A 25,269-nucleotide genomic window follows, 5' to 3' on the forward strand; every position below is an offset into this window, starting at 1 on the left:
CCCTCTGCTTCGCCCCTGGGTCTCGACCCCGCCCTGTGCAACTGGGTACTGGACTTCCTGACGGGCCGCCCCCAGATGGTGAGGGTAGGCAACAACATCTTGTTATGCAGGTGAATGAGGACCCAAAAGCGACTTAACAGAAACAGAGTTTATTCCAGTCTTAACAGAAAACGACTAATCCTGAATTCTTTCACAGGTAATGTCCAAACAGGAATAACTGAAATCCTCTAGTCTGTAGAGGGGAACAACAGGAGAAGCGGCCACAGACTGCAGGTCGCTTCGGGTTGGCGCAGGCCGTAGCTGATAGAGACACCTGCTCACACGCAGCATCTGATGAAGGCAAAAACACGACAGGACGGAACAAGAACACAGTACAGCAAACAAGGATCCGACAAGGACAGAAGCGGAAACAGAGGGAGAAATAGGGACTCTAATCAGAGGGCAAAATAGGGGACAGGTGTGAAAGAGTAAACGAGGTAGTTAGGAGAATGAGGAACAGCTGGGAGCAGGAACGGAACGAGAGAGAGAGAGAGAGAGAGAGAGAGAGAGAGAGAGAGAGAGAGAGAGAGAGAGAGAGAGGGAAAGAACCTAATAAGACCAGCAGGGGGAAACGAATAGAAGAGAAAGCACAGGGACAAGACATGACAATCTATGACAAAACATGACAGTACCCCCCCCACTCACCGAGCGCCTCCTGGCGCACTCGAGGAGGAACCCTGGCGGCAACGGAGGAAATCATCGATCAACGAACGGTCCAGCACGTCCCGAGATGGAACCCAACTCCTCTCCTCAGGACCGTACCCCTCCCAATACACTAAGTACTGGTGACCACGTCCCAGAGAACGCATGTCCATGATCTTCCGTACCCTGTAAATAGGAGCGCCTCGACAAGGACGGGGGGAGGGAAGACGAACGGGGCGCGAAGAAAAGGCTTGACACAGGAGACATGGAAGACTGGGTGGACGCGCGAAGATGTCGCGGAAGAAGAAGTCGCACTGCGACAGGATTAACGACCTGAGAAATACGGAACGGACCAATGAACCGCGGAGTCAACTTGCGAGAAGCTGTCGTAAGGGGAAGGTTACGAGTGGAAAGCCACACTCTCTGACCGCGACAATACCTAGGTCTCTTAATCCTACATTTATTGGCGGCTCTCACAGTCTGCGCCCTATAACGGCAAAGTGCAGACCTGACCCTCCTCCAGGTGCGCTCACAACGTTGGACAAAAGCCTGAGCGGAGGGAATGCTGGACTCGGCGAGCTGGGACGAGAACAGAGGAGGCTGGTACCCAAGACTACTCTGAAAAGGAGATAGCCCGGTAGCAGACGAAGGAAGCGAGTTGTGAGCGTATTCTGCCCAGGGGAGCTGTTCTGCCCAAGACGCAGGGTTTCGAAAAGAAAGACTGCGTAATATGCGACCAATCGTCTGATTGGCCCGTTCTGCTTGACCGTTAGACTGGGGATGAAAACCGGAAGAGAGACTGACGGAAGCACCAATCAAACGACAGAACTCCCTCCAAAACTGAGACGTGAATTGCGGACCTCTGTCCGAAACGGCGTCTAACGGGAGGCCATGAATTCTGAACACATTCTCAATGATGATTTGTGCCGTCTCCTTAGCGGAAGGAAGCTTAGCGAGGGGAATAAAATGAGCTGCTTTAGAGAACCTATCGACAACCGTTAGAATCACAGTCTTCCCCGCTGACGAAGGCAGACCGGTAATAAAGTCTAAGGCGATGTGAGACCATGGTCGAGAAGGAATGGGAAGCGGTCTGAGACGACCGGCAGAAGGAGAGTTACCTGACTTAGTCTGCGCGCAGTCCGAACAAGCAGCCACGAAACGGCGCGTGTCACGCTCCTGAGTAGGCCACCAAAACCGCTGGCGAATAGAAGCAAGCGTACCCCGAACGCCGGGGTGGCCAGCTAACTGGGCAGAGTGAGCCCACTGAAGAACAGCCAGACGAGTAGAAACAGGAACGAAAAGAAGGTTACTAGGACAAGCGCGCGGCGACGGAGTGTGAGTGAGTGCTTGCTTTACCTGTCTCTCAATTCCCCAGACAGTCAACCCGACCACACGCCCTTCAGGGAGAATCCCCTCGGGGTCGGTAGAAGCTACAGAAGAACTGAAGAGACGGGATAAGGCATCAGGCTTGGTGTTCTTAGTACCCGGGCGATAAGAAATCACGAACTCAAAATGAGCGAAAAACAACGCCCAACGAGCTTGACGCGCATTGAGTCGTTTGGCAGAACGGATGTACTCCAGGTTCTTATGGTCAGTCCAAACGACAAAAGGAACGGTCGCCCCCTCCAACCACTGTCGCCATTCGCCTAGGGCTAAGCGGATGGCGAGCAGTTCGCGGTTACCCACATCATAGTTGCGTTCCGACGGCGACAGGCGATGAGAAAAATACGCGCAAGGATGGACCTTATCGTCAGAATGGGAGCGCTGGGACAGAATGGCTCCCACGCCCACCTCTGATGAGTCAACCTCGACAATGAATTGTTTAGTGACGTCAGGAGTAACAAGGATAACAATTCTTAACCGTTATGTCATTCAGCCCTCGATAATCCACGCAGGGGCGCAGGGTACCGTCCTTCTTCTTAACAAAAAAAAACCCCGCTCCGGCGGGAGAGGAAGAAGGCACAACGGTACCGGCGTCGAGAGAAACAGACAGATAATCTTCGAGAGCCTTACGTTCGGGAGCCGACAGAGAGTATAGTCTACCCCGGGGGGGAGTGGTCCCCGGAAGGAGATCAATACAACAATCATACGACCGGTGAGGAGGAAGGGAGGTGGCTCTGGACTGACTGAAGACCGTGCGCAGATCATGATATTCCTCCGGCACCCCTGTCAAATCACCAGGTTCCTCCTGAGAAGAGGGGACAGAAGAATCAGGAGGGATAGCAGACATTAAACATTTCACATGACAAGAAACGTTCCAGGATAGGATAGAATTACTAGACCAATTAATAGAAGGATTATGACATACTAGCCAGGGATGACCCAAAACAACAGGTGTAAAAGGTGAACGAAAAATCAAAAAGGAAATGGTCTCACTGTGGTTACCAGATACTGTGAGGGTTAAAGGTAGTGTCTCACATATGATACTGGGGAGGAGACTACCATCCAAGGCGAACATGGGCGTGGGCTCCCCTAACTGTCTGAGAGGAATGTCATGTTTCCGAGCCCATGCTTCGTCCATAAAACAGCCCTCAGCCCCAGAGTCTATCAAGGCACTGCAGGAAGCTGCCGAACCGGTCCAGCGTAGATGGACCGACAAGGTAGTACAGGATCTTGATGGAGAGACCTGAGTAGTAGCGCTCACCAGTAGCCCTCCGCTTCCTGATGAGCTCTGGCTTTTACTGGACATGAAATGACAAAATGTCCATCAGAACCGCAATAGAGGCAGAGGCGGTTGGTGATTCTCCGTTCCCTCTCCTTAGTCGAGATGCGAATACCTCCCAGCTGCATGGGCTCAATACCTGAGCCAGTGGGAGGAGATGGTTGAGATGCGGAGAGGGGAGACACCGTTAATGCGAGCTCTCTTCCACGAGCTCGGTGACGAAGATCTACCCGTCGTTCTATGCGGATGGCGAGTTCAATCAAAGAATCCACGCTGGAAGGAACCTCCCGGGAGAGAATCTCATCCTGAACCTCAGCGTGGAGTCCCTCCAGAAAACGAGTGAGCAACGCCGGCTCGTTCCAGTCACTGGAGGCAGCAAGAGTGCGAAACTCTATAGAGTAATCTGTTATGGATCGATCACCTTGACATAGGGAAGCCAGGGCCCTGGAAGCCTCCTTCCCAAAAACTGAACGATCAAAAACCCGTATCATCTCCTCTTTAAAGTTTTGATACTCGTTAGTACACTCAGCCCTTGCCTCCCAGATAGCTGTGCCCCACTCCCGAGCCCGTCCAGTAAGGAGTGATATGACGTAGGCGATACAAGCTCTATCTCTTGAGTATGTGTTGGGCTGGAGAGAGAACACAATATCACACTGGGTGAGAAAGGAGCGGCACTCAGTGGGCTGCCCAGAGTAACACGGTGGGTTATTAACTCTTGGTTCCGGAGACTCGGAAGACCAGGAAGTAGCTGGTGGCTCGAGACGGAGATTCTGAAACTGTCTTGAGAGGTCGGAGACCTGAGCGGCCAGGGTCTCAACGGCATGACGAGCAGCAGACAATTCCTGCTCGTGTCTGCCGAGCATCGCTCCCTGGATCTCGACGGCTGAGTTGCAAGGATCCGTAGACGCTGGGTCTATTCTTGGTCGGATCCTTCTGTTATGCAGGTGAATGAGGACCCAAAAGCGACTTAACAGAAACAGAGTTTATTCCAGTCTTAACAGAAAACGACTAATCCTGAATTCTTTCACAGGTAATGTCCAAACAGGAATAACTGAAATCCTCTAGTCTGTAGAGGGGAACAACAGGAGAAGCGGCCACAGACTGCAGGTCGCTCCGGGTTGGCGCAGGCCGTAGCTGATAGAGACACCTGCTCACACGCAACATCTGATGAAGGCAAAAACACGACAGGACGGAACAAGAACACAGTACAGCAAACAAGGATCCGACAAGGACAGAAGCGGAAACAGAGGGAGAAATAGGGACTCTAATCAGAGGGCAAAATAGGGGACAGGTGTGAAAGAGTAAACGAGGTAGTTAGGAGAATGAGGAACAGCTGGGAGCAGGAACGGAATGATAGAGAGAGAGAGAGAGAGAGAGAGAGATAGAGAGATGGAAAGAACCTAATAAGACCAGCAGGGGGAAACGAATAGAAGAGAAAGCACAGGGACAAGACATGACAATCTATGACAAAACATGACACATCTCCTCCCCGCTGATCCTCAACACGGGGGCCCCACAAGGGTGCGTTCTGAGCCCTCTCCTGTACTCCCTGTTCACCCACGACTGCGTGGCCACGCACGCCTCCAACTCAATCATCAAGTTTGCGGACGACACAACAGTGGTAGGCTTGATTACCAACAACGACGAGACGGCCTACAGGGAGGAGGTGAGGGCCCTCGGAGTGTGGTGTCAGGAAAATAACCTCACACTCAACGTCAACAAAACTAAGGAGATGATTGTGGACTTCAGGAAACAGCAGAGGGAACACCCCCCAATCCACATCGATGGGACAGTAGTGGAGAGGGTAGTAAGTTTTAAGTACCTCGGCGTACACATCACAGACAAACTGAATTGGTCCACCCACACAGACAGCATCGTGAAGAAGGTGCAGCAGCGCCTCTTCAACCTCAGGAGGCTGAAGAAATTCGGCTTGTCACCAAAAGCACTCACAAACTTCTACAGATGCACAATCGAGAGCATCCTGGCGGGCTGTATCACCGCCTGGTACGGCAACTGCTCCGCCCTCAACCGTAAGGCTCTCCAGAGGGTAGTGAGGTCTGCACAACGCATCACCGGGGGCAAACTACCTGCCCTCCAGGACACCTACACCACCCGATGTTACAGGAAGGCCATAAAGATCATCAAGGACATCAACCACCCGAACCACTGCCTGTTCAGCCCGCTATCATCCAGAAGGCGAGGTCAGTACAGGTGCATCAAAGCTGGGACCGAGAGACTGAAAAACAGCTTCTATCTCAAGGCCATCAGACTGTTAAACAGCCACCACTAACATTGAGTGGCTGCTGCCAACACACTGTCATTGACACTGACCCAACTCCAGCCACTTTAATAATGGGAATTGATGGGAAATTATGTAAATATATCACTAGCCACTTTAAACAATGCTACCCTATATAATGTTATTTACCCTACATTATTCATCTCATATGCATACGTATATACTGTACTCTACATCATCGACTGCATCCTTATGTAATACATGTATCACTAGCCACTTTGTGCCACTTTTGTTAACTATGCCACTTTGTTTACTTTGTCTACATACTCATCTCATATGTATATACTGTACTCGATACCATCTACTGTATGCTGCTCTGTACCATCACTCATTCATATATCCTTATGTACATATTCCTTATCCCCTTACACTGTGTATAAGACAGTAGTTTTGGAATTGTTAGTTAGATTACTTGTTGGTTATCACTGCATTGTCGGAACTAGAAGCACAAGCATTTTGCTACACTCGCATTTACATCTGCTAACCATGTGTATGTGACAAATAAAATTTGATTTGATTGGATTTGTTCCCTTTATTTTTTTGAGCAGTGTATTTAGGTAGCCATTTCCCTTTGGTGTTTGTGGGATCTTGTTCTATGTTTAGTTGCCTGTCTGCACTTTTCGTATAGCGTCACGTTTCGTTCGTTTTGTTGTTTTGTTAGTTTGTTCAGTGTTCTTTTTTTAATGAAAGAAGAATGTACGAATACACGCTGCACCTTGGTCTCCTTCGTATAACGAACGTGACAGAAGATTCCAAAAAAGGACCAAGCAGTGTGTTCAGGAGGAATGAACCTGGGAGGAGATCCTGGATGGAGCAGGACCCTGGACGCAGGCTGGGGAGTATCGCCTTCCGAAGGAGGAAATAGAGACAGTGAAAGCGGAACGGCGACGTTACGAGGAGTTTTACCAACGAGATAGGCCACAGAAACCGCATGGAACATGGGACAGTAGGCGGAGCCGAGGAGCGAACCAGAGCCAGGGTGAGGAGCGGTTTTAGTGCCAGAATACGTTTTTGTGGTGGTAAATAGACAGCTACGAAAAATAGAGATGAAAACTCTCATGGTTAATAGTAAACAGTATTATCTAACAGCTTATCATTAGGTATTCTAACTTAGATGAGCAGAACTTTGAGACTTCCCTAATATAAGAGATCGCCCACCAGTCTTTGTTGACAAAGAAACACTCCCCACCCCCACGGATCTTACCGGACGATGCTGATCTTTCCTGCTTATACATGGACAACCCAGCTAACTGTACATTATCCTTGTCCTTGTTCAACCATGTCTCCATATAATATATAATACTTTATAGATAATATATAATGTATAATACAGTTCTTTATGTCATGAAAAACAATATCGGATTTTTGATTTAGCGGTCACCAAAATGTCTTTAAACCATTTAAAAGCACAGCAATATTCAAATGGGAAAACAAATAAATAACATTTCTACATGTACCACATGAATCTGTTGATCAGTTCCATCATTCATTGAATCAGATGGCTCATTCATCACAAAACCCACTGGCACGATAAGCAAATTCAAGCATGACATGCCAGCAACAAACGCTGACAACACACATCCAAGTATAACTGATCAAATTATGAAGGACAAGCATTGTCATTTTGAATTCAGTGAAGTGAGTGAGTAAAAGGTGAAAAAATATTGAAAGTAATGATAAAAAAGATTGTGGGGGCTGTTTTGTTAGACTTCAGTGTGGCTTTGACATGATTGATGATAGTCTGCTGCTGGAAAAATGTAGGTGTTATGGCTTTATACCCCCTGCTATATTATGGATAAAGAGTTACCTGTCTAACAGAACACAGAGGGTGTTTAATGGAAGCCTCTCCAACATAATCCAGGTGGATTCAGGAATTCCCCAGGACAGCTGTCTTGGCCACTTATTTTTTTCAATCTTTACTAATGACATGCCACTGGCTTTGAGTAAAGCCAATGTGTCAAATCAAATCAATTCAAATTGTATTAGTCACATGCGCCGAATACAACAAGAACTCACTGCAGCCCTTTCATATTACATTGCAAAGGACATGATGCCATTTCATATTGATGCCTTACAGAGAAACGCTTACTTTCGAGCCCCTAACCGATGCTGCAGAGTCGCTCTGGATAAGAGCGTCTGCTAAATGACTTAAATGTAAATGTAATGTAAATGTAAAAAAAGACAGATAAGAATAAGAGATAAAAGTAACAAGTAATTAAAAAGCTGCAATAAAAATAACAATTTATATAGGGGGGTGCCGGTACAGAGTCAATGTGCAGGGGCACCGGTTAGTTGAGGTAGTATGTACATGTAGGTAGGTACTTAAAGTGACTGGATAGATGACAACAGAGTGTGGCAGTGTTGTGGCGAAGGGGGGAGGCAATGTGAATAGTCTGGGTAGCCATTTGACTAGATGTTCAGGAGTCTTATGGCTTGGGGGTAGAAGCTGTTTAGAAGCCTCTTGGACCAAGACTTGGCGCTCCAGTACCACTTGCCGTGTGTTATTAGGGAGAACAGTCTGTGACTTGGATGGCTGGAGTCTTTGACAATTTTTAGGGCCTTCCTCTGACACCGCCTGGTATAGAGGTACTGGATGGCAGGAAGCTTAGCCCCAGTGATGTACTGGGCCATTCTCACTACCCTCTGTAGTGCCTTGCGGTCAGAGGTCGAGCAGTTGCCATACCAGACAGTGATGCAACCAGTCAGGATGCTCTCAATGGTGCAGCTGTTGAACCTTTTGAGGATCTGAGAACCCATGAAAATCTTTTCAGTCTCTTGAGGGGGAATAGGTTTTGTCATGCCCGCTTCACGACTGTCATGGTGTGCTTGGACCATGTTAGTTTATTGGTGATGTGAACACCAAGAAACTTGAAGCTCTCAACCTGCTCCACTGCAGCCCCCGTCGATGAGAATGGGGGCATAATCGGGCATATTTTTCCTGTAGTCCACAATCATCTCATTTGTCTTGATCACGTTGAGGGAGAGGTTGTTGTCCTGGCACCACACGGCCAGGTCTCTGACTTCTTTCCTATAGGCTGTCTCATTGTTGTCAATGATCAGGCCTACCACTGTTACTTCGGAAAATGTAAAATTGGTGTTGGAGTTGTGCCTGGCCGTGCAGTCATGAGTGAACAGGGAGTACAGGAGGGAGCTGAGCACGCACCCCTGAGGGGCCCCTGTGTTGAGGATCAGCATGGCAGATGTGTTGTTACCTACCCTTATCACTTGGGGGCGCCCTGTCAGGAAGTCCAGGAACAAGTTGAAGAGGGAGGGGTTTAGTCCCAGGATCCTTAGCTTATTGATGAGCTTTGAGTGCACTATTTGTTGAACGCAGAGCTGTAGTCAATGAATAGCATTCTCACATAGGTGTTCCTTTTGTCCGGGTGGGAAAGGGAAAGTGTGGAGTGCAATGGAGACTGCATCATCTGTGGATCTTTTGGGGCTGTATGCAAATTGTAGTGGGTCGAGGGTTTCTGGGATGATAGCGTTAATGTGAGCCATGACCAGCATTTCAAAGCACTTCATTTTTTTAAATATATTTTTTTATTTCACCTTTATTTAACCAGGTAGGCTAGTTGAGAACAAGTTCTCATTTGCAACTGCGACCTGGCCAAGATAAAGCATAGCAGTGTGAACAGACAACACAGAGTTACACATGGAGTAATCAATTAACAAGTCAATAACACAGTAGAAAAAAAGAGGAAAAAAAAGAGAGTCTATATACATTGTGTGCAAAAGGCATGAGTAGGTAGGCGAATAATTACAATTTTGCAGATTAACACTGGAGTGATAAATGATCAGATGGTCATGTACAAGTAGAGATATTGGTGTGCAAAAGAGCAGAAGTAAATAAATATAAACATTATGGGATGAGGTAGGTAAAATTGGGTGGGCTATTTACCGATAGACTATGTACAACTGCAGCGATCGGTTAGCTGCTCAGATAGCAGATGTTTGAAGTTGGTGAGGGAGATAAAAGTCTCCAGCTTCAGCGATTTTTGCAATTCGTTCCAGTCACAGGCAGCAGAGAACTGGAATGAAAGGTGGCCAAATGAGGTGTTGGCTTTAGGGATGATGAGTGAGATACACCTGCTGGAGCGCGTGCTACGGGTGGGTGTTGCCATCGTGACCAGTGAACTGAGATAAGGCGGAGCTTTACCTAGCATGGACTTGTAGATGACCTGGAGCCAGTGGGTCTGGTGACGAACATGTAGCGAGGGCCAGCCGACTAGAGCATACAGGTTGCAGTGGTGGGTGGTATAAGGTGCTTTAGTAACAAAACGGATGGCACTGTGATAAACTGCATGCAGTTTGCTGAGTAGAGTATTGGAAGCTATTTTGTAGATGACATCGCTGAAGTCGAGGATCGGTAGGATAGTCAGATTTACTAGGGTAACTTTGGCGGCGTGAGTGAAGGAGGCTTTGTTGCGGAATAGAAAGACGATTCTAGATTTGATTTTAGATTGGAGATGTTTGATATGAGTCTGGAAGGAGAGTTTACAGTCTAGCCAGACACCTAGGTACTTATAGATGTCCACATATTCTAGGTCGGAACCATCCAGGGTGGTGATGCTAGTCGGGCGTACGGGTGCAGGCAGCGAACGGTTGAAAAGCATGCATTTGGTTTTACTAGCGTTTAAGAGCAGTTGGAGGCCACGGAAGGAGTGTTGTATGGCATTGAAGCTCGTTTGGAGGTTAGATAGCACAGTGTCCAAGGACGGGCCGGAAGTATACAAAATGGTGTCGTCTGCGTAAGGGTGGATCAGGGAATCGCCCGCAGCAAGAGCAACATCATTGATATATACAGAGTAAAGAGTTGGCCCGAGAATTGAACCCTGTGGCACCCCCATAGAGACTGCCAGAGGACCGGACAGCATGCCCTCCGATTTGACACACTGAACTCTGTCTGCAAAGTAGTTGGTGAACCAGGCAAGGCAGTCATCAGAAAAACCGAGGCTACTGAGTCTGCCGATAAGAATATGGTGATTGATATATGGTGAATCGAAAGCCTTGGCATGGTCGATGAAGACGGCTGCACAGTACTGTCTTTTATCGATGGCGGTTATGATATCGTTTAGTACCTTGAGCGTGGCTGAGGTGCACCCGTGACCGGCTCGGAAACCAGATTGCATAGCGGAGAAGGTACGGTGGGATTCGAGATGGTCAGTGACCTGTTTGTTGACTTGGCTTTCGAAGACCTTAGATAGGCAGGGCAGGATGGATATAGGTCTGTAACAGTTTGGGTCCAGGGTGTCTCCCCCTTTGAAGAGGGGGATGACTGCGGCAGCTTTCCATTCCTTGGGGATCTCAGATGATATGAAAGAGAGGTTGAACAGGCTGGTAATAGGGGTTGCGACAATGGCGGCGGATAGTTTCATGGCTACAGACATGAGTGCTACAGGTCAGTTGACATTTAGGCAGGTTACCTTCATGTTCTTGGGCACAGGCACGGTGGTGGTCTGCTTAAAACATGTTGGTATTACAGACATGGACAGGGAGAGGTTGAAAATGTCAGTGAAGACACTTGCTAGTTGGTCAGCATTTGCTCGCAGTACATGTCCTGTTAATCCGTCTGGCCTTGAGGCCTTGTGAATGTTGACCTGTCTAAAGGTCTTACTCACATCAGCTGCGGAGAGTGTGATCACACAGTGGTACAGCTGGTGCTCTCATGCCTGTTTCAGTGTTATTTGCCTCAAAACGAGCATAGAAGTAGGTTAGCTCGTCCAGTAGGCTTGTGTCACTGGGCAGCTCTTGGCTGTGCTTCCCTTTATAGTCTGTAATAGTTTGCAAGCCCTGACACATCCCACGAGCATCAGAGCTGATGTAGTACGACTCAATCTTAGTCCTGTATTGATGCTTTGCCTGTTTGATGGTTCGTGAGAGGGCATGGCGGGATTTCTTTTAAGCTCCCGGTTAGAGTCCCGCTCCTTGAAAGCAGCAGCTGTAGCCTTTATCTCAGTGTGGATGCTGCCTGTAATCCATGTCTTCTGGTTGGGGTATGTACGTACGGTCACTGTGGGGATGACACCATCGATGCACTTTATGATGAAGCCAGTGCCTGATGTGATGTACTCCTCAATGCCATCGGAGGAATCCCGGAACATATTCCAGTCTGTGATAGCAAAACAGTCCTGTAGCTTAGCATCTACTTCATCTGGCCACTTTTTTATTGATCTAGTCACTGGTGCTTCCTGCTTTAATTTTTGCCTGTAAGGAGGAATAAGGAGGATGGAATTATGGTCAGATTTGCCAAATGGAGGTCAAGAGAGAGCTTTGTATGTATCTCTGTGTGTGGAGTAGAGGTGTTCAATAGTTATTTTCCCTCTGGTTGCACGTTTAACATGCCGATAGAAATGTGGTAAATCAAATGTAAGTTTCCCTGCATTAAAGTCCCTGGCTACTAGGAGCTCTGGGTGAGCGTTTTCTTGTTTGCTTATGGCGGAGTACAGCTCATTCAATGCTATCTTAGTGCCAGCCTCTGACTGTGGTGGTATGTAAACAGCTACAAAGAATATAGATGAAAACTCTCTCGGTAGGTAATGTGGTCTGCAGCTTATCATGAGAAACTCTACCTCACGCGAGCAATAGCTCGAGACTTCCTTAGATATCGTGCACCAGCTGTTGTTTACAAAAATACATAGACTGCCGCCCCTTGTCTTACCAGACGTCGCTGTTCTATCCTGCCGGTACATCATATAACCAGCCAGCTGTATGTTGATATTGTCGTCGTTCAGCCACGACTTCGTGAAACATAAAATGTTACATTTTTTAATGTCCCATTGGTAGTTTAATCTTCCCAATAACTCGTCCATTTCAATGTCCAAAGATTGCATGTTTGCTAGCAGAATTGAGGGTAGTGGGGGTTTATTCAATCGCCTCCGACTCCTCAGAAGGCAGCCCGCCGTCTAGCCTCTCTCCACCTCATCACGCAGATCTACAGTGAGTGAAATAACTGCTGCAATTAGTTTCAGTATGGGTGACAAGGAATAAGTTATTTCTAAATATTGAAAAAAAAGCATTGTATTTGGGACAAATCATTCAAAAAACCCTAAACTAAATATTGTAATGGATAATGTGGAAATTGAGCAAGTTAAGGTGAATACACAGCTTGGAATAAGCCTGGATTGTAAACTGTCATGGTCATAACATGTTGATACAACAGTAGCTAAGATGGGGAGAAGTCCATAATAAAGCGCTGCTCTGCCTTCTTAACAGCACTATCAACAAGGCAGGTCCTACAGGCCCTAGTTTTGTCACACCTGGACTACTGTTCAGTCATGTGGTCAGGTGCCACAAAGAGAGACCTCAATTACAATAGGCTCAGAACAGGGCAGCACAGCTGGCCCTTAAATGTACACTGAGAGATAACATTAACAACATGCATGTAAATATCTCATGGCTCAAAGTGAAGTGTTGACATACTGAATGCACCGAGGTGTCTGTTTAAACTACTAGCAGACAGCTCGGACACCCATGCTACACTATTCCACCCATGCTACACTATTCCACATCAGGTAAGCCATGTATACCATACACCCACACATACCCCACAAGATATGCCACGAGGTCTCTTGACAGTCCCCAAGTCCAGAACAGACTATGGGAGACGCACAGTACTACATAGAGCCATGACTACATGGAACTCTATTCCACATCAGGCAACTGATGCAAGCAGTAGAATCAGATTTTAAAAAACAGCTTATGGAACAGTGGAGACTGTGAAGCAACACAAACATAGGCTCAGACACATTCATGCATACACACATGATAACATACGCATTATACACACACGTACACATTGATTTTGTGTTGTAGATATTTGGTAGTGGAGCAGGGCACACACCTAGTGTGTTGTGACATTTGTTGTAAACGTATTGCAAAGATTTTTAAATTGTGTAACTGCCTTAATTTCGACAGACCCCAGGAATAGTAGCTGATGCCAAGGGGATCCATAATAAATACAACATGATTACTTTACAGGTAAGACCCAGATGTAGACGACATTGAATTAACAGTTTATTAAAAGGCTAGGCATCACGTCAGCGGGACAACTTCCAGGGAAACTGGAGGGTGCGCAATTTAAATAAATAATCATACATTTTGGGGATATTAAACATTTATGAACATACAAGTGTCTTATATCGATTCAAATATTAAATTCTTGTTAATCTAACTGCACTGTCCAATTTACAGTAGGCTTTACAGTGAAAGCATGCCATGCGGTTGTTTGAGGACGGCGCCCCACATCAAAATATTTTTCCTCCAGCACAGGTTTCATAAATTCACAAATAGCGATGAAATATTCACTTACTTTTTGAAAATCATCGTCTGATTTGTCATCCAACGGGTCCCAGCTATAACATGTAGTGTATTTTTGTTCGATAAAATCCTTATTTTTATCCCAAAAATCTGTTGAGTTGGCGCCATCGATTTGAGTAATCGACTCTTAACAAATCTTCCCCTAAACTTTGTTTCAACAAGTCAAAATATGTTTCTATTTAATCCTCAGATACCCTAAAATGTAATTAAACTATAATATTTCATACGGAAAATAAGTATGTTCAATAGAAAAATGATATTAGCAGGTGCGTGTCCTCTTCCTCGCTCTCGCATACACAAATTTCCAAGTCTGTGTCCCTGTGGTAAAAATCATTATTCTTACTCGTTTTGGAATAAACAAGCCTGAAACCTTGAAATTTGAGTGCTGACACCCAGTGGAAGCCATAGGGATTGCATCCTGAGAGCTAGATTTCAGAATGCCCATATTCTTTCCAGTGAAAGAGCATAGGCTCTAAAAAAAAAAAAATTCAGGTTGGTTTTTCTTTGGATTTTTTCCTACCATATCTATTGTGTTATAGTCTCCTACATTATTTTAACATTCATACAAACTACCAAGTGTCGTCTGTCCAATGGTACAAATTACATGCATATTCTGACTTCAGGGCCTGAGCAACAGGTAGTTTACTTTGGGCACGTCAGTCAGGCGGAAATTGAGAAAAAAGCCTTATTACTTATTAATCCAACAGGGGCAAGCGAAAGACAGGTCAAGGGCAGGCAGGGATCAGTAATCCAGATAGGAGGGGCAAAGGTTCAGGACTGCAGGTAGGATCAGGGTAGGCAAGAGGTCAGTATTATAGGTGGGCAAAGGTACAGGACGGCAGGCAGGCTCAGGGTCAGGGCAGGCAGAAAAGGTAAAAACCGTGAAAACTCGAATACAGGAACAATCAAGAGACAGGAATAGAGGGAAAAATGCTGGTAGGCTTGACGAAACAACACGGACTGGCAACAGAAAAACAAAGAACACAGGTATAAACACACAGGGGATAATGGGGAAGATAGCCAACACCTTGAGGGGGGTGGAGACAATCAAAAAGACACGTGAAACAGATCATTTTGTGACAGTACCCCCCCTCTAGGGGGCGCTACCTGGCGTCCTTCCTGGGCGCATACCTGGTTGACCGGGGTGCCGGCATTGGAAATACGCCATTAGGCCTGGGTCCAGGATGTCCCTGGCAGGGACCCAGTACCTCTCCTCTGGGACATAGGACATAACCCTCCCAGTCAACCAGGTACTGGAACCCCCTGCTCCGATGTCGAACCTTCAAGAGAAGATAACAGGAGGCAAAGGGGTGTGAGACATGGGTTTAACTCTGAACACATGAACGGTAGGATGTATACGAAGGGTACGGGGCAACAGAAGATGAACAGCAGAGGCGCTAATGATGTTGGAATTTGGGAAAGGGCTGATAAACCAGGGGGAGAGTTTACGGGATTGCACCCGGAGAGGAAGATCCCAGGTGGATAGCCATACCTTCTGCCTGAGACGATACAGGCCAGCCGGCATCCGATGGCAATCCACTTGTCATTGATACCTGGAGGTGGTCTTTAGGAGGGCCAACCAGGCTCTCCTCCAGTGGCAGACAAACATCTGGGCTGTAGCCAACGTTTTCTTCATGCTCTGGGAAGAGCTGGGGCTGATACCCTAGGGAACACTAAAATGGCGATAGGCTCGTGGCAGTGCAGAGAAGTGTTGCGGGCGTATTCCACCCACACAAGCTGCTGGCTCCAGGTGGTGGATTTTACGGAGACCAAGCAGCGCAGAGTAGTCTCGAGGTCCTGGATGATCACTCCGACTGGCCATTGGACAGGCCGGCCGGCGCCAAATGAGGGTGCAGTACGCCTTCCAAAACTGAGTAAGACGTGCTCCGGATCTGGAAGATGTGCTGCACCAGGAGCTGGGGAGTCTCCTTGACCGAGTGTAGTTTGGGGAGAGGAATGAAGTGGGTGACTTTGGAAAACCGGTCGACCACAGTCAGGATGGCAGTGTTTCCCTCAAAAGGGACCCATGATGAAATCCAGGGATATGTCGGAAAAGGGACAATGAGGGCCAGGCAGTGGTTGAAGAAGACCAGCCGGAGCTAGCAACGAATCATGTTCTGAGCACAGACCATGCAGGCGGCGACACGCAGCGATATCAGGAACCATAGTAGGCCACCGCGTTGTCACATGAAGGCCAGGGCAGGCCAGCCTGGACAAATGGGCCCACTACAGGACTGAGGACAGCGTCAGGCACAAACAACCTGTCATCTGCCCCCCCCCAGGGTTCAGCTGGGACTGCTGCGCCTCCCAGACCTGTTTCCCTATACCCCAGCTGAGTGCCATCACCAGGCAAGCAGTGGGAGGATGGTTTCGGGCTACGGGGTAGTAACCGTGGGGCTATAGCGGCGAGACAGGGAATCCGGTTTGACGTTCTTGGACACCCGGCCAGGTTCCGTCCATTCCAGCTAGTGCCTCCATTCCTCCAATGGCATCTTCAACGCTAGAAGGTCTCAATTCTACACCTCTACAACCAAAGTTGCGCCCCTGCTCTAAATAGACATCAAGGAATACATCAAATAACATGTAAGACAATCATACACTTATCCATACACACCCTTATGCACTCACACATACATACACTGCTGACAAATGCATACATTCCATATATAACCTCGTTGTATCTCACCTATTTAATGTTGTTACATGTATACAATGATCTCACTGTACGTCTTCTTTTTGATGTTTTGTTTACTTATCAAAATGCTTTTTTAGATCATCACATTATCATTAATAATAGATCATTTAATTTATTGTATTTCTATTCATAAAGAAATATACAGTACCAGTCAAAAGTTTGGACACCTTCTCATTCAAGCGTTTTTCTTTATGTTTACTATTTCCTACATTGTAGAATAATAGTGAAGACATCAAATTCTATGAAATAGCACATATGGAATCATGTAGTAACCAAAAAAGGGTTAAACAAATCAAAACATATTTTATATTTGAAATTCTTCAAAGTAGCCACCCTTTGCCTTGATGACAGCTTAGCACACTCTTGGCATTCTCTCAACCAGTTTCATGAGTTGGTCACCTGGAATGCATTTCAATTAACAGGTGTGGCATGTTAAAAGTTAATTTGTGGAATTTCTTTCCTTCTTAATGTGTTTGAGCCAATCAGTTGTGTTGTGACAAGGTAGGGATGGTATACAGAAAATCGCCCTGTTTAGTAAAATATCAAGTTCATGTTATGACAAGAACAGCTCAAATAAGCAAAGAGAAACAACAATTCCATTATTACTTTAAAATACATAAATGTCAGTCAATGCGGAAAGTGCAGTCGCATAAACCATCAAGCGTTGTGATGAAACTGGCTCTCGAGGACCGCCACATGAAAGGAAGACCCAGAGTTACCTCTGCTGCAGAGGATAAGTTCATTAGAGTTAACTGCACCTCAGATTGCAGCCCAAATAAATGCTTCACAGAGTTCAAATAGCAGACACATCTCAACATCAACTGTTCAGAGGAGACTGTGTGAATCTGGCCTTCATGGTTGAATTGCTGCAAAGAAACCACTACTAAAGGACAACAATGACAAGAAGAGACTTTCTTGGGCCAAGAAACACGAGCAATGGGCATTAGACCGGTGGAAATCTGTCCTTTGGTCTGATGAGGTAAATTTTTATATTTTTGGTTCCAACCGCTGTGTCTTTGTGAGATGCAAAATAGGTGAACGGATGATCTCTGAATGTGTGGTTCCCACCGTGAAGCATGGAGCGGGAGGTGTGATGGAGAGGGGTTGCTTTGCTGGTGACACTGTCAATGATTAATTTAGATTTCAAGGCGCACTTAACCAGCATGGCTACCACAGCATTCTGCAGCGATACACCATCCCTTCTGGTTTGCTTGGTGGGAATATCATTTGATTTTTAACCGGATAATAACCCAACACATCTCCAGGCTGTAAGGGCCATTTGACCAAGAAGGAGAGAGATGGAGTGCTCCATCAGATGCCCTAGCCTCCACAATAAAAATACATTTTAAAAAGTAACCTTTATTTAACTAGGCAGTCACCCGACTTAAACCCAATTTAGATGGTTTGGGATAAGTTGGACTGCAGAGTGAATGAAAAGCAGCCAACAAGTGCTCAGCATATGTGGGAACTCCTACAAGACAGTAGGGAAAACATTCCTCATGAAGCTGGTTGAGAGAATGCCAATAGTGTGTAAAGCTGTCATCAAGGCAAGTGTCACACCCTGATCTGTTTCACCTGTCCTTGTGCTCGTCTCCACGCCCCTCCAGGTGTAGCCCATCTCCTACTTATCTCCTGGGTATTTATACCTGTTTTTTCTGTCTGTCTGTGCCACTTCATCTTGTTTGTTCAAGTCTACCAGCGGTTTGTCTCAGCTGCTGCTCTTTCTCTTTTTCTCTCCCTCCTGGTTTTGACCCTTGCCTGTACTTACTCCGCGCCTGCCTGCCGTCCTGTACCTTGGTCCCACTACTCTGGATTATCGACCCCTGCCTGACTTGACCTGTCGTTCGCCTGCCCCTGTTGTTGCAATAAACATTGTTACTTCAACACAGTCTGCACTTGGGTCTTACCTGAAACCTGATACAAAGATTGGCTACTTTGAAGAATCTCAAATATAAAATATATTTTGATTTGTTTAACACTTTTTTGGTTATTACATAATTGGGGCAGCAGCGTAGCCTAGTGGTTAGAGTGATGGACTAGTAACCGGAAGGTTGCGAGTTCAAACCCCCGAGCTGACAAGGTACAAATCTGTCGTTCTGTCCCTGAACAGGCAGTTAACCCGCTGTTCCCAGGCCGTCATTGAAAATAAGAATGTGTTCTTAACTGACTTGCCTGGTTAAATAAAGGTAAAATAAAAAATCCATATCTGTTATTTCATAGTTTTGATGTCTTCACTATTGTTCACAATGTACAAACATGGAAAAGGAAAAACCCTTGAATGAGTAGGTGTGTCCAAAATTTGGACTGGTACTATATATATATATATATATTCCCCTTTCTCTAATCACCAATTGTATTGTTATTTTTTTACTGTTATTGTTGATGTCATATAGCATTAGCAACAGTGGCCTTGCCATTCATGCTAATAAATCTTATCTGAATTTGAGAGAAAGTATGGGGTTGTTCCCCTGTGTCTGGGCTGGGTAGCATTTCAGGGCAGGGCTAAGGATAGGGGTAGGGCCTGGGGAGGGACAGGGGATATACAAATGGCTACTGCCTGTCAGCCTGCCCCCTCATAGTCAGTAGTAGAGCACGCTGCTCCACACACACACCGTCATACACACACAGAGCACAGAAGACGGAAGAAGCTGAGTCAGAAACGTCCACACTTTCACACACACACACTTGCATGTGTATATGGATATGTGGCATTCCTAGACACCATCTCTATCTCTCCCTCTCTCCTTTAGTTTACCGTTGGTTGTGCTCTCTCCCTCCCTCTTTCCCTCTTCCCTTCTCCTTCTCTAGTTTTCCTTCTGCTCTGCCTGTCGCTGGCAGTTGTCTGAGAGAGTGTGTGTTGAAGAAAACAGAAGAGAAGAGGTGCAGGACGGGTCAGGATGCTGTGGACTCTGCAGATGTATGCGTCTACAGGTTTCCCTCAGGGCTGACTGAAGACAAGACAAAAACACTCGAGGCACCAGGATCCTAACACACAGCTGTCTGTTTTTTTCTCCTTTGGTTCTCAATCGGTCCATCAGTTGTTCATCTTTGTCCTCCTTTTTGGTGCTTTTCCACGTGTTATTTTGGAAGCCACCCAGAAGAGAAAATGAGGTCCAGGTTGCCTCAAGCCGCTTTGCAGCCCTTTTTTCTAGGACTGTTGCTGTCACTGGTGGACGCCAAAGGAACCTTCTATGGAACAGGCCATGGGAACCCGCTCTATGGAGGAGGCCATGGCAACAGATACAACCTGTACAAGTCTGGAGCCAACTCACACTACAGCCCGGGCAAACCCTTGGGCCGTCACAAGTAAGTGCACCTCCTGAAACTGTCTCTAGCCTCACCTGTACAAGGAATACTTTGGAATGACTTGGATTCATACAGCACCTCGCCAAGTGCTCAAAGTGATTTACATGGCAATAGGGATTTCCATTGATTTCCATCTTATCCAAAGCCATTTACAATACTACAGGGGATCAAATGTTTTTATTGTTAACGTTTAGACAAGTACACGTGAACAAAGAAACAACCTCCTCCCCCCACAGGACTTCCTAACCCATAGTTAGATTCCTGGGTCACAATAGCAGTCTTGCAGAGATACGCTGATGTAAGAACCATTATGTGTCTTTCACTTGCTCCATGCGTATATGCTACAGATATTTCCATGTTTATAATATCCATGAGTTACAGAAGCCACTGCTGTCTGTTAAAAGAATGAGGAGCCTGCCAACACGAGGCTCTCGTTTTTCTGGCCCTTGAATGTTTTGGTACACCTACTGGAGAGCTCTTCTTTATCTACACCCATTCAGCATCGTTCAGACCCTCATAAGCCTTAGTGGTAAAAGTAGTAGGTTACAATAAGGAAGAACTCCAGGTAAAACTACCCAATCCTTGGCCTATATCCTAATCTGACAATGGTGCATGTCATGTTGTTTATCACATTACTGTCTCTGGTAAGCACACACTATCAACAAATAGCTACGTTGATTTGACTCATGCACAAAGATATAAAGTGTCCAAATAAAAATATTGTATAAATATTTTGTAATTATTAGATGACACATGCCCAACATGCTTGTCTAAATTGATAAATCATGTGAAGGAAATGCTATACCCACCCCTAGACATGTACACATGTTCATGAAATACAATAGATGGCCGTAATCACCCGCAGACACACCTGGCTAACTTGACGTGTCATGTAATCATCTGGCGAAGTGGAGTTTGTTTAGACATGTAGCTAAACGATGAGCCGGCATAATCCCAACTCATTCTACTACTAATACAAACTGTAAGGGATTTCCTTCTTTTCTTCCGAAGAAGAGAGGCGAAAAGGATTAGAGGACCAATGTGCGGCGTGGTAAGTGTCCATGGTTCTTTTTAATAAGAAATAGTACACATGAACAACTAAATACAAAAACAATAAACGGGGAATGAACGAAACCCAAAACAGTACCGTGTGGTGAAAAACACAGACACGGAAACAAACACACAGTGAAACCCAGGCTACCTAAGTATGATTCTCAATCAGAGACAACTAATGACACCTGCCTCTGAGAAGCATACTAGGCCGAAACATAGAAATAACCAAATCATAGAACAAACATAGACTGCCCACCCCAACTCACGCCCTGACCATACTAAATAATGACATAAGAAAGGAAATAAAAAGGTCAGAACGTGACACAAACATTGTCATAGATTTAGTATTAATCTGCAGGTAGCTACAGAGCTAACCAGCTAGGTTCAACGTTAGCGAGCTAACATTAAGCTATAACTGTAAAATATACACAGGGAGTCAGGAAGCAGGTGCAGAAGGTGAGTTTAATAATAGTAAACATGAAGATCATACAAAACAAGAGATGCTAAATTAAGGGTATAAATATTGATGAGAAAAATAAAAGGTTTTAGTTTTTTTGCCCTCATCAATCTACACACAGTACCCCATAAAGACTAAGCAAAAGCTGTTTTTTATACATTTTTGCCAATGTATTACAAATAAAAAACATAAATATTACATTTACTTAAATATTCAGACCCTTTACTCAGTACTTTGTTGAAGCACCTTGGCAGCGATTACACCCTTGAGTCTTCTTGGGTATGCTGCTGCAAGCTTGGCACACCTGTATTTGGGGAGTTCTCCCATTCTTCTCTGCATATCCTCTCAAGCTCTGTCAGGTTGGATGGGGAGCGTCGCTGCACAGATATTTTCAAATGGGTTTAGGTCTGACTCTGGCTGGGCCACTCAAGGACATTCAGAGACCTCTCCTGAAGCCACTCCTCGTTGTCTTGGCTGTGGGCTTAGGGTCGTTGGTTTTTTGGAAGGTAAACCTTCGTCGCAGTCTAAGTTCCTAAGTGCTCTGGAGCAGGATTTCAGAATCTCTCTGTATTTTGCTCCTTTCATCTTTCCTTCAACTCTGACTGGTCTCCCAGTCCGTGCCGCTGAAAAAAATCCCCAAAGCATGATACTGCCACCACCATGCTTCACGATAGGGATGGTGCCAGGTTTCCTCCAGATGTGACGAATGGCATTCAGGCCAAAGAGTTCAATATTGGAGTCTGAGAGTCTTTAGCTATCTTTTGGCAAACTCCAAGTGAGCTGTCATGGGCCTTTTACTGAGGAGTGGATTCCGTCTGTCCTCTCTACCATAATGGACAGATTGGTGTACTCCTGCAGAGATGGTTGTCCTTCTGGAAGGTTCTCCCATCTCCACAGTGAAACTATGGTGCTCTGTCAGAGTGACCATCGTCTTCGCGGTCACCTCCCTGCCCAAGGCCCTTCTCCTCTGATTGCTTAGTTTGGCCGGGTGAACAGCTCTAGGAAGACGCTCTGTGGTTCAAAACTTCTTCCACTTAAGAATGATGGAGGCCACTGTGTTCTTGGGGACCTTCAATGCTGCAGAAATGTTTTGGTGCTCTTCCCCAGATCTGTGCCTCGACAATAGCCTGTCTCAGAGCTCTACGGACAATTGCTTCAACCTCATGGCCTGGTTTTTGCTCTGACATGCATTGTCAACTGTGGGACCTCATATAGACAGGTGTGTGCCTTTCCAAATCATGTCCAATCAACTGAATTTACCACAGGTGGACTCCAATCAAGATGTAGAAACATCTCAAGCATAATCAATGGAAACAGGATGCAAATGAGCTCAATTTCGTGTCTCATAGCAAAGGGTCTGAATACCTATGTAAATAAGGTTATTTTTATTTAAATTTGCAAAAATGCTCTGTTTTACAGAGAATGCTGCGACAAACAAAAAACATTCATTCAGCGGCAGTCCTGTGGGTCGAAAACACCTCGTTGATGAGAGGTCAAAGGAGAATGGCAAGAATCGTGCAAACTAACAGGCTTTCTGACCACCAACAGGAATATAACAGCGCATTACAACAGTGGTGTGCAGAACAGCATCTCGGAATGCATAACTCGTTGGTCCTTTTCACGGATGGGCTATTAGAGCAGACGACCACTCTGGGTTCCACTCCTATCAGCTAAATACAAGAAGTAGTGGCTGCAGTGGGTACGAAATCACCAACACTGAACAATTTAGGATTGGAAAAACATTGCCGGTTCCTGTTACGTCGTGCAGGGTCAGGATTTGGCGTAAGCAACATAAGTCCATGGCTCTATCCTGTCAGGTGCCAACAGTATAGGCTGGTGCTGGTGGTGTAATGGTGTGGGGTATGTTTTCCTGGCACACGTTAGGTCCCTTCATACCAATTGAGCAATGTTTCCATGCCCAGAAGAATTTATGCTGTTCTGGAGGCAAAGGGAGGTTTGACCAGGTACTAGATGGGTGTAACTAATAAACTGGCCACTGATTGTATTTTGGGTAGGTTAAAACCTTACTACTACCAGGCAGGATCTCCTCAACGTCAGCCTTGAGGCTTGTGACAAAATAACAACCCACCGGGAAAACTACGTAATTTCAAACGTGGATAATTGGGTCATATTTGGCTGAGACCGATCGTTGTAATCGATGAGATTACAACATGGGAGACCAAAGGGTAGCTGTAGATAGATTTGATTCTCCATTAGGCGTTGCTGCCCAACCTATTGTATTTTTTCTAATAGTGGATATAATGCTGAAGATCTGACCAAACATTAGATACCCCCCACCCCCCCCCCCCTTGTCTTCAAAACAGCCTTAGTTTGTCAGGGCATGGACTCTACAAGATGTCGAAAGCGTTCCACAGGGTTGCTGGCCCATGTTAACTGCAATGCTTCCTTCAGTTGTGTCAAGTTGGCTGGATGCCCTTTGGATGGTGGACCAAAAGACACACATGGGAAACTGCTCAGTGTTAAAAACCCATTGCAGTTCATTACACAAACCGATGCGCCTGGCACCTACTACTACCCCGTTCAAAGGCATTTAAATCCTATTTTCTTGCATATTCACCCTCAGAATACACAATCCATGTCTCAATTTTCTCAAGGCTTAAAAATCCTTCTGTCTCCTCCCCTTCATCTACACTGATTGAAGTAGATTTAAGAGGTGACATTGTCACGACTTCCGCCGAAGTTGGTTCATCTCCTTGTTCGGGCGGCGTTCAGCGGTCGGCGTCGCCGGTCTACTAGTCATTATCGATCCACTTTTAATTTTCCATTAATTTTGTCTTGTCTTCCCACACATCTGGTTTCAATTCCGTCATTGCACCCTCTGTTCCCCCCCATGTCCTTGTCTGGAATTGTTTATTATAAGTGCTTGTGCACGTTATTCTGGTGGCAACGGAGGGTTTTGTACCCCATTGTAGTTATTATTCTGTTTATGGGGATTTTTATTGTTAAACTGCACCGTTGTAACACAGTTTTTGCTCTCCTGCGCCTGACTTCTTTGCCGCCTGTATGCACCCCAGAATTCCGGACCAAACTTATGGAGTCAGCAGGAGCAGGTACCCCGGGTATAGGGGTGGAGGAGCACGTCCAGGAGCACACAGAAATGCTCCACCATCTTGTCACCACCATGGACCGCATTGTCCAGACAAAAGTAAACTGGGAGAGACAGGGAGTTCTACCAGTGCCTCCACCAGCACAACTGGGGTATCCACTACACGCCCCTCCTTCTCCTGGTCCCAGTGGGATTCGTCTCTCCCTTCCCCAGGAATACGATGGGACGGCTGCGAACAGCCAGGAGATCCTGTTGCAGCTAGACTTGGCAATCATCCACCCAGCTCATTCCGGCCGTGAGAGGGTGTCCGCCCTCATCTCGTGCCTCACCGGGAAAGCCCTAGAGTGGTCCAACACAGTGTGGAGAGAGGGAGATGCTGCATTGGACCAGTTTGAGGAGTTCATCCACCGTTTCTGGGCAGTCTTCGACCACCTGTGCGTGGGTAGAGCGGTGGGTGAACGCCTCTTCCATCTGAGGCAGGGGACGAGGAGTGCCCAGGAGTTTGCCCTGGAGTTTCAGACCATGGCTGCCAGCGCGGGATGAAGCGACAGGGCCCTGATTGACAATTATCGCTGCAGTCTGCGCGAGGATGTCTGTCGGGAGTTGGCCTGCAGAGACACCACCCTCACATTCGACCAGCTGGTGGACCTGTCCATCCGGCTGGATAACCTGCTGGCTACCTGCGGACGTCCAGATCGGGGTCTGTTGATTCCATCCCCCCGCACCCCTC

At 46.4% G+C, this 25,269-nt stretch overlaps 1 protein-coding gene across 5 annotated transcripts in view; it reads left to right on the plus strand.

Annotated features, from left to right (window-relative positions):
* LOC124041684 (EMILIN-3-like) overlaps positions 1 to 25,269 on the plus strand; it is an 81,401-nt gene that overhangs the window by 19,478 nt on the left and 36,654 nt on the right. For 3 of the 5 annotated variants that reach the window (XM_046359555.1, XM_046359553.1, XM_046359556.1), the window contains exon 1: positions 19,258 to 19,962. The exons of 1 other annotated variant lie outside the window; for it this stretch is intronic. In XM_046359555.1, the coding sequence (XP_046215511.1) occupies positions 19,763 to 19,962 (200 nt within the window). In that variant the 5' untranslated portion in view covers positions 19,258 to 19,762. Of the gene's footprint in view, positions 1 to 19,257; positions 19,963 to 25,269 lie in introns of those variants that run through there. One more of the 5 variants, XM_046359554.1, reaches the window with a different exon arrangement.

Source organism: Oncorhynchus gorbuscha, linkage group LG08 (genome assembly GCF_021184085.1).
Source record: "Oncorhynchus gorbuscha isolate QuinsamMale2020 ecotype Even-year linkage group LG08, OgorEven_v1.0, whole genome shotgun sequence".
Taxonomy (NCBI): Eukaryota; Metazoa; Chordata; class Actinopteri; order Salmoniformes; family Salmonidae; genus Oncorhynchus; species Oncorhynchus gorbuscha.